Genomic DNA, 10,686 nt, shown 5'->3' with positions numbered 1-10,686 from the left:
GCGGACAAATAAGATCTGAATTAGGCTGCCTGTGTAAACATAACCCACGGCGCGAGGATTACACAAGAATGTAGGCCTATAGTTTGTGTGTCCAGCCCCTGCCCATAAACTACACTACTCCTGCCCCCTCCAGTTACAGCAGCCTATGGATACAGTAGCATATGAATACAGTACCAAATGTGGTGTAGAGACTCTATAGGACGAGTTCAGTTCAGTTCTACTCCAGGTGGTAATTGTAAGGTTGCCCCAACAGTAAGTTTAAAGAACATTTGTGGAAAAACCTAAATGTCCTGTTTGTTTTATATAGTAGATTGCCAGCTCACATCCCGCCAGATCTCTCTAGTCATCCCTGGGATTCTAACCGGCAACCTATGGTTACTGGTCCGCCTCTCTAACCTCAAGGCTACCCTCCGCCATAAAATGTCATCTTATTGACTTGTTTATTGATTGATTCATAGCTAATGAAAACAACACTTATACCTTATTGTGTTTGTGTAATGAAATGTAATGTAAAATTGCAAAGTAAGGGATAATTTTGTTTCAATATTTTGTTGCCTGGTTATAGACCTATTGTCATACAGAGTAACAACATTGCAAATATGGTCAGATTCACTGGCTGACAAGACTGAAGGGAACATAGTACACATACAGTATACCCTACAACCACATCTCATTTTTTAAATATAACCTTAACATACAGTGCCTTCGGAAAGTATTCAGACCCCTTGACTTTTTCCAACTTTTGTTACATTACACCATTATTCTAAAATTGATTAAAAAAAAAAATCCTCAGCAATCTACAGACAATATACCACATAATGACAAAGTGAAAACAGGTTTTTAGACATTTTACCAAATTTATTACAAATATCAAACCCTTTGCTATGAGACTTGAAATTGATCGCCCTTGAGATGTTTCTACAACTTGATTGGAGTACAGTTAAATAAAGGTTAAATAGAAGAGAAAAAAAAATAAAAATAGGTAAATTAAATTGATTGGACAATTTTTATAGACACAACTGTCTATAAAAAGGTCCCACAGTTGACAGTGCATATCACAGCAAAATCCATGAGGTCGAAAGAATTGTCCATAGAGCTCGGAGACAGGATTGTGTCGGGGCACAGATCTGGGGAAGGGTACCAAAAAAAATGATGCAGCATTGAAGGTCCCCAAGAACACAGTGGCCTCCATTCTTAAATGGAATAAGTTAGGAACCACCAAGACTCTTTCGAGAGATGGCCACCCAGCCAAACTGGACAATTGGGGAGAAGGGTCTTGTTCAAGGAGGTGAACAAGAACCCAATGGTCACTCTTACAGAGATCTAGAGTTCCTCTGTGGAGATGGGAGGAAACCTGGCACCATCTCTACGGTGAAGCATGGTAGTGAAGCATGTCCTTGAGTGGCCAAGCCAGAGCCTGGACTTGACCTTAAAATAGCCGTGCAGCAACACTCCCCATCCAACCTGACAGAGCTTGAGAACAGAGGCAGAGAACAATGGGAGAAACTCTGCGAATACAGGTTTGCCAAGCTTGTAGCGTCATACCCAAGAAGCCTCAAGGCTGTAATCGCTGCCAAAGGTGCTTCAACAAAGTACTGAGTAAAGGGTCTGAATACCTATGTAAATGTATATTTCAGTTCTTTATTTTATTTTTATTTGCAAAAATAAAATAAAAAAAGTTTTTTTCTTTGTCATTATGGGGTATTGTGTGTAGATGAGGGAAAAAAAACACTCAATTTTAGGGTAAACCTGTAACGTAACAAATTATGGAAAAGGTCAAGGGGTTTGAATACTTTCCGAAGGCACTGTAAAATCCCTATAGATTACAATGACCGCAAAACCAAATTTCATATATGCCTGGAAAAGGTTTGGGGCTATAATAGGCATATATCTATTTTTTTTATCACAATTTTCAAATAAGCCTACGAACCCAAGTTTTCTTATCAAAATATTAGGCTAACGATGACACCAAGAAAATACAGCCAAAACTGACAAATGTAGGCTGCGCCACAAATACTAGAAATAGTTATGCTGTATTGAAAAGACATGTAAATATACTCACTCAATTAAACAGCTTCTCAAACTGTTAATAAATGTAATTCTGCAGGTATGGTTTTTTGAATAACGTGGGTATCCTATGATGGCTCAACATTAAAGTATAGGCCTATTTTACAGAACATCTTGTAAAAAAACTACAATAGAATGCCTGACAAATATTACACAGTAAGACATTCTTTACATTGACCTCTTATCTTTCTTTGACCGGAATCCGATCGCATTTTATCGATAATGCTCCATTTAAAAGGTCATTTCCGATTGAGCTGACATACTGTATATGCTGTGTTTACTGTGAACGCAGGAATATAGCCATTAAATGGTGCATTTTCGCAAAGCATGATGGGATTGAATCCCGGCCTAAGCTGTAAAAGTTGCAAACACACTTTTTGTGGTTGGTAGCATAAGGTCGCCTTCAAACCAGACAAACGGATGCGTAACAAAAATTATTAGCAATCCAGAACATTACGATCATCAAGTATCCTCCCTGGTCAGAAAAAAGGCATGGTTCCGTTCCAGTCGATGGCAGCTCCCTCCCATTTGGTCCTAATGGCCATCTCTACAGAGGGAAACCTCTTCTCTGGGTCTCCCTGGGTGTCCTTGATCCCTACCTCCCAGTGGTGGGAGTGAGTGTCTGGAACAAGAGAGTTGTTAATTAACAGTAAAGACATGAGTGCTGAATCCCAAATCAACCCCTAGCCCCTAACCTTTTGGCACTTGTGTAGATCTGAGAGGGTTGAATAAGTGTAAGCAGGGAATCATTCTGGGCCCTATGCCCATTGTTACTTGTGAGATGACAGTCAAGCCATCATTTAGCTTTGATAAGCAAAAGTGTAATCAATTAGACCTATAGATTATTAAGATGCAATAAAATGCACATGATACATTATATTATACTCAATATTGAGACTGAGGGGTAAATGTATGTGAATATATCAAATGATAGTCAGAGATACAGGTGCATGTAGTCCATCCTACCAATGGTCAGCAGGGCTGTGCTTTGTTGCGATGGCTGGCCATTGTAGAAGTACATGTGGAACAGGTGCTCCATCTTCCAGTCAGAGAGCAGGGAGCGGTTGGGACTGAAGAGGACGCTGTAGGTGCCATTGATACTGCACACCCAAATGGGCAACTTTGGTGTTTTCAGCATGCTTCCAACCTAGAGGGCGCCATAGGGCACAGATGAGATCTACACCTGGACCCAATATTTACAAAGCGTTTTAGAGTAGGAGTGCTAATCTAGGATCAGGTCCCCCATGTCCATGTAGTCTTAAGCTTTGTTAAAATTGGGGAGACTTGGTCTAAAAGGCAAACTTGATCCTCGATCAGCACTCCTGCTATGCGACGCTTTATGGATATCGGCCCAGAGCAGTGCAACTCATCCTTTTTTGATACAAGGGACCCGCATGCTATGATCCTGCCTCTTTGGAGGACTGCAGATCAAAATGAACACTGTAGAACTGACAAAATCAGTGTTAACTAAGCATCTGGGGTTCCGGTTAGCAACATCCTAAGGACCGGTGCCGGGCCATGGACCAGGGATAGAGAAACACTGATCAAGGAGATCTATCGAGTCATTTCTAGTAGCTCAGCCACAGCCCTTAAATGACTAATGAAAGATCAAAGGACGGGCTGAGAAAGTATGGAGAGTTTAGTGCCTGTGGGACCACCATGATAACTTTGGAAGAGTGATGCTGATCAACAGATCAAAGATTGACAGGCAGGCAGACAGAAAAACAGATAGACTGTAGAGCTGTAGATGCAGTAGATGCAGGGTCAGCAGCAGGTTATTGTCTCATGACAAAATGAATAATTAGCTGGCGAGTGAGCACGAGATTCGGTTCTGGGTGCTGAGATTAGCAGCAGTTACAAAAAGACAGGAAGGCACCGTTACTGTACCATGGGCAGCTTTGTACGTTCCAGCAGCTCGCGGCTCCAGTGCAGGTAGCCTACGGCGCTGCGAGCCAGGACCCCGTGTAGAGGCTTCTCCAGAGGGCTGCCGTCGTCACCACACTGCAGAGTTCCATTGAATACATTGGGACTGGCTCGGCCAGTTAGCAGAAGATTCATCAGTGCCTGGTGAATACATAGAGACACAGCAGACGCATGATTCTTGTGTAATGGCTAAGCCATATTCCAATACAAAGCAATAGCTATTTACTGTATATAATGATATAATGGAATCTGTTTTTGCACAATAACACATTTATGTCAGGAGGTCTATCTTGAGGGAGGGCATAAAGCAGGCTCTTTTAAACTGCTGTGCTGCCTGCTGCTATAGCAACTGTTGATAAAGCAACGTGCTGTTTGTGCATGAAGCCCACAAGCAAGAGTATGGCCCACAAAGAAACACTCCTCACACTTACCTGACGACACACAAAGTTGCCAAGGCTCAAATGAAGCAAGTGGGAGGTGGTACAGTCAAGATCCTCCCTCAACCTTCCAAAAAAAGATGCCTTGATTTAGTTAGTGAGTTAATCTTTTCTCTCCAAAAATGAGATGAATAGAAAATGTCCAGATGATTCAATTATATTGTTGTCAGGATGGTGTGTAACACCACAAAGTATTTTCTTACATAGAACATACTGTATTAACTGTCTTTAATTTCCTGAATTATTCACAAACCACAATGCACCTATCATTAAATGGTTGGTGCATTGTGGCTGTCGCTAAGGAGTCGCAAGTGTCAAACGCACGTTAGTTTGCAATTTCGTCATGTAAAAAGTGGCACACTAACATTTTTCAACCCTTACACCAGGCTCGGCAATTTAACCGTAACATCAGGGCCCAGATTCACAAAACCTTAAGGGGAAAAAAAGGATTCTTAACTCTATACTTAAGAAGAAACGTGGAAATATTTGAGTTGTGACCTTAAAAATGTGCGCCAATATGCCAATTTCAGTCAGCACAACTAGGGATATTTAAGGTCGACCGAAAGCTGGTGTTAGTGGTAAACGCAATAAGGTTAAGGCATTGATTTTGCCAGAGGAGGCGCATACAGTAAGTAGCCTTATGTACCTCACCAATATTTTATAAAAATATCACGAGCAGCAAAACAGTTTGCATTTACCTTTTTTATTTATATTGGACATTCATTTTTGTCCAGCTTCTGTGAAGAGTTTGGAGTCATTATGTGTGACACCCATTTAATGAAAGGTGTCAGTGACTGCACTATAAGAAGCCTGTTCAGGAACATCAAGTTATTTAAAAAGACTGCTTATTGTTGGTCATTTATCATTTTGTAAAAACAAATGCATCTTCCACTTTCGGACCTGGAGTAACTGTCAAATCGTGGGAATTCCGATGGCTGTGGTGCTGCATCCACTTATAGCACATATGTCAGAGTCAAGGCCCGCGGGCCACATCCGGCCCGCGAGAAGGTTTTTTACGGCCCCTGGGATGATCTTGATTTATTATTAGAACCGGCCCGCAGACCGCAGCAAGCCGGCAGCCCGCAGATCTTTTACACGCACCAATACTACATTTCCCACAATGCAACGGTGACGCACCGAGCAGTAGGCTGCTTCATTTCAATATTTATTGGCACAGCAGTTGTCAGCATCACAGTAAAATTAACTTTCAGATACCCATCAAAAATGGCAAAACGGAAGGTGGACACTGAGAACCGGGGTTTCAAACAAGGTGGGAGTCGGAGTATTTGTTCACGGAGGTAGCTGGAAAACCTGTGTGTCTTCTGTGTGGAGAAAGTGTGGCGGTACTGAAAGAGTATAATCTGAGACGACATTATGAAACGAAACACGCGGACAAAAACAAGAATATGGACATGGAACAAAGGCTACAAAAGGCAGAGGAATTAAAACGAGGCCTCAAATCTCGACAGGCTCTGTTCAAAAAAGCCAAATCACAAGGCCAGGCTGCTGTCAAGGCCAGTTTTATTTTGGCAGAAGAGATCGCTAAATCAGCCCGGCCATTTACGGAGGGGATTTCATCAAAAACTGCATGATTAAAGTTTGTGACGAAGTTTGCCCAGAAAAAAGGCAACTCTTTTTAAATGTGAGTCTGAGCAGAAACACCATTGCCGAGAGAGTAGACCAGTTGTCCATCAATCTAAAAGAGCAGCTTGTGAAAAAGGGAAAAGATTTCATTGCATATTCCTTGGCTGTGGATGAGAGCACCGACATTTCTGACATTGCCCAGTTGTCAATTTTCATCCGCGGAGTGGACTCCAGCCTAAGCGTGACAGAGGAGTTTTTGGCTTTACGTCCTATGCATGGCACAACTACGGGGCATGATTTGTATGAAGAGGTGTCAAGATGTGTAAATGAGATGGAGCTGCCTTGGGAAAAACTCGTGGGTTTGACAACCGACGGAGCACCTGCGATGTGTGGACACAGGAGCGGACTGGTGGCGAAGATACGGGAAAAGATGCAAGAGGAAAACGCGACAGGTGAGCTGACAGCTTATCATTGTATCATACACCAGGAAGCGTTGTGCGGTAAAGCCTTGAAAATGGAGCATGTAATGAGCATCATCACGCGCACAGTTAACTTTATCAGAGCCAAAGGTTTGAATCACCGCCAGTTCAAGGCATTTCTGACGGAGTTAGAAACGGAGCATGGTGATTTGCCTTATCACACAGAGGTGCGATGGCTAAGCCAGGGAAAGGTGCTTCAAAGATGTTTCGAGCTTCGTGAGGAGATTTGTCTGTTCTTGGACAGCAAAGGGAAAGACACAACACAACTCCGAGACGAAATGTTTCTGTGTGAAATGGCTTTTCTGTGTGACATTACGAGTCATCTGAATGCAATGAACTTGCAGCTGCAGGGTCGGGATCGTGTCATCTCTGATATGTACAGTACAGTGAAGGCATTTAAAACCAAACTGACTCTGTGGGAGACGCAGATGCGGAAAGAAAATTTGAGCCACTTTCCCAGCTGCCAGACCATGAAAGAGAAGCTCTCTACCAGTGCGTTCCCGAGCGCACAGTTGGCTGATAAAATAGGTATGCTTGCCGCTGACTTTCGACGCCGATTTGCTGACTTTGAAGCACAAAAAAGCAGGTTGGAACTGCTCGGTAACCCATTTGCTGTTGACGTGGAAAGCTCACCACCAAACCTCCAAATGGAGTTGATTGACCTCCAATGCAATGATGCACTGAGGGCAAAATATGCGGCAGTGGGTGCTGCGGAGTTCGCCCGTTTCCTCCCCGACACAATGCCCCAGCTGCGCATCCAGGCTGCTCAAACGTTGTCTATGTTTGGCAGCACATACCTGTGTGAACAACTGTTTTCTTTGATGAACTTGAACAAAACATCACACAGAAGTCGACTTACTGCTGAACACCTCCACTCAATTCTGAGGATTTCCTCAGCTCAGAGCCTTACCCCGAACATTGATGAACTTGTGGAAAAGATGGGACACCACCAAGTATCACCCTCAACCTCAAACAAGTGAACATTACTGTGCAATCACATATTTAGAGTTTTTACTCAGTTCAAGTTTAAAAGTTAAAGTTTAATATTTGTTTTCACTGCATGTTACTTCTCCTTAAACAAAGTGTTGTTTTTGATTAATAGATTTTTGCACTTTATTTTATTGTATTTCAATCCAATTATATTTTAAAAATATTTCAGTTGAGTGGATGATAGAAAATTGCTATTATTGTTTTTTTCTTTGAAGTAAATTTAGCCCACTTTTGCTAAAATAGAAAATATAGGCTACTGATGGTGCCTTGAATACCGGTTTCTTTCATTTAATGTTCATGTTATGGGGATTTTTATATAAAGGAAATTTGTCTTTTGTGTCTGTTGAAAATTAAAGATTACTGACAGAGCCATAAGAAAATATTGCTTTATTTATCTGATCATATTGGAATATATTTGTTAGGTTTTCAGTAGGTTCAATTAGGTTCACTAGACTATATGCGTCATTTAAAATTTTTTCAATGAACATTCGAACAGTCCGGCCCTCGGCTTGTAGCTAAATTTTTTATTTGGCCCTCCGTCCATTTGACTTTGACACCCCTGACTTATAGGCTATATTGGCTTGTTTACCTTTCATGTGGAAAAGTCATACTAGCCATATCAATTCCGATGGTAGGCTATAGCCATACTGTATATTTATTTGGGACCCCTTTATCTTTATATTGGATATTTTTCCACCTCCTGTGAAAAGTATGGATGTGCGTAAAACCCACCATAGACTAAGTTGTCTTAATATCATATGCCCACGGGGAGCCAATATGGTGCCTGTAACTGTATTTAGACATAGCCTATTTAACAAGTTGTTTCATTTTATTAGTGAATGATTGTCTTTTTAGGTCTTATTAATAGTGAATTTAATCTTGGCATTTTCTCAACCAGCTTCACCTGGAATGCTTTTCCAATAGTCTTGAAGGAGTTCCCACATATGCTGAGCACTTGCTTTTCCTTCACTCTGCAGTCCGACTCATCCCAAACTATCTCATTTGGATTGAGGTCAGGGGATTGTGGAGGTCAGGTCATCTGATGCAGCAGTCCATCACTCTCCTCCTTGGTAAAATAGCTGTTACACAGCCTGGAGGTGTGTTGGGTCATTGTCCTGTTGAAAAACAAATTATAGTCCCACTAAGCCCAAACCAGATGGGCTGGCATATCACTGCAGAATGCTGTGGTAACCATGCTGGTTAAGTGTGCCTTGTAACGGTTTTGACTTGAGTTTATTGTTTATAGGGGTGCCAGGTAGGTTGTGCCTACCAGAGAAAATATTGATTTCTCCTTTTGGTTTGGAAGGGAATGAGTCTCGTCTGGTCCGTCAAGTCTACACCAATACAAAGGACTCATGTAAAAAAAAGTCAGGATGGACATACACTTTTAACAAACCCTTAAAACATTGGAAATAACTGGGTTGTATTAGCAACATAAATGATCACACACACAATAATATAACAAATAATGAGCTCTGGTTCCTCCAGAAAAGTTCTGTACCTTGGGCCTAAAAGAGTCCAGCAATGTTTGTCACGCAATGTTTTTGTCCGTTCATGAAAGAGTAGCGAAAACCCAGTCTCAATCATACAATCAAAATATCAACTATTTTACCACACAAGCATAAAGCGTATCAAATCTCAATAAGTTTTCAACTACAACTGACCGCATAAATTATCACGGTATACACCACACTAAAACAAATGAAATACCGTATGCAAAAAAAGTTGTGGTCGATCAGACAACCCAATCCGCCAACAGAGGAGAAAGGCCATGAAGAACCAGCGGAGAACAACTGAGATGTGTAGTTAAAAGGAAACAATGAGTGGATCCGATCCTGTTTAAACTTGAGACAAGCTACAAAGCACACTTTAAATATAACAAAACAAACGGAGTAAAGAAGCTTTAGAAGTGAGAGTTGAACACATCCTCATTAGCGTCTCCATCGCAACCCCACTTTTTGTGCAGCTAATGCTGGCTATTTAATTGGGAATTAAAGGGGAAGCGCCCTATTGGAAGGAGAAGCACTGATACGGTTCTGGCAAATTCAGAGCCATCACAGCATTGAATTCTAAATACAGTGGGGCAAAAAAGTATTTAGTCAGCCACCAATTGTGCAAGTTCTCCCACTTAAAAAGATTAGAGAGGCCTGTAATTTTCATCATAGGTACACTTCAACTATGACAGACAAAATGAGAGAAGAAAAATCCAGAAAATCATATTGTAGGATTTTTAATGAATCTATTTGCAAATTATGGTGGAAAATAAGTATTTGGTCACCTAAAAACAAGCAAGATTTCTGGCTCTCACAGACCTGTAACTTCTTCTTTAAGAGGCTCCTCTGTCCTCCACTCGTTACCTGTATTAATGGCACCTGTTTGAACTTGTTATCAGTATAAAAGACACCTGTCCACAACCTCAAACAGTCACACTCCAAACTCCACTATGGCCAAGACCAAAGCTGTCAAAGGACACCAGAAACAAAATTGTAGACCTGCACCAGGCTGGGAAGACTGAATCTGCAATAGGTAAGCAGCTTGGTTTGAAGAAATCAACTGTGGGAGCAATTATTAGGAAATAGAAGACATACAAGACCACTGATAATCTCCCTCGATCTGGGGCTCCACGCAAGATCTCACCCCGTGGGGTCAAAATGATCACAAGAACGGTGAGCAAAAATCCCAGAACCACATGGGGGGGCCTAGTGAATGACCTGCAGAGAGCTGGGACCAAAGTAACAAATCCTACCATCAGCAACACACTACGCCGCCAGGGACTCAAATCCTGCAGTGCCAGATGTGTCCCCCTGCTTAAGCCAGTACATGTCCAGGCTCGTCTGAAGTTTGCTAGAGAGCATTTGGATGATCCAGAAGAAGATTGGGAGAATGTCATATGGTCAGATGAAACCAAAATATAACTTTTTGGTAAAAACTCAACTCGTCGTGTTTGGAGGACAAAGAATGCTGAGTTGCATCCAAAGAACACCATACCTACTGTGAAGCATGGGGGTGGAAACATCATGCTTTGGGGGTGTTTTTCTGCAAAGGGACCAGGACGATTGATCCGTGTAAAGGAAAGAATGAATGGGGCCATGTATCGTGAGATTTTGAGTGAAAACCTCCTTCCATCAGCAAGGTCATTGAAGATGAAAGGTGGCTGGGTCTTTCAGCATGACAATGATCAACGAAGGAGTGTCTTCGTAAGAAGC

The 10,686-nt window shown here is 41.8% G+C and overlaps 1 protein-coding gene across 1 annotated transcript in view; it reads right to left on the bottom strand.

Annotated features, from left to right (window-relative positions):
• Positions 1 to 530: 530 nt before the first annotated feature.
• mindy4b (MINDY family member 4B) overlaps positions 531 to 10,686 on the bottom strand; it is a 31,404-nt gene continuing 21,248 nt past the window's right edge. The window contains exons 9-12 of the mRNA XM_052467183.1: positions 4,422 to 4,494; positions 3,955 to 4,131; positions 3,034 to 3,214; positions 531 to 2,689 (exon numbers count right to left, since the gene is read on the bottom strand). Of these exons, the coding sequence (XP_052323143.1) occupies positions 2,547 to 2,689; positions 3,034 to 3,214; positions 3,955 to 4,131; positions 4,422 to 4,494 (574 nt within the window). The 3' untranslated portion in view covers positions 531 to 2,546. The remainder of the gene's footprint in view (positions 2,690 to 3,033; positions 3,215 to 3,954; positions 4,132 to 4,421; positions 4,495 to 10,686) is intronic.

The sequence above is a fragment of the Oncorhynchus keta genome, chromosome 18 (assembly GCF_023373465.1).
Source record: "Oncorhynchus keta strain PuntledgeMale-10-30-2019 chromosome 18, Oket_V2, whole genome shotgun sequence".
NCBI lineage: Eukaryota > Metazoa > Chordata > Actinopteri > Salmoniformes > Salmonidae > Oncorhynchus > Oncorhynchus keta.
Note: the sequence above shows the minus strand (reverse complement) of the source record. Positions and strands in the feature narration are given on the sequence as shown.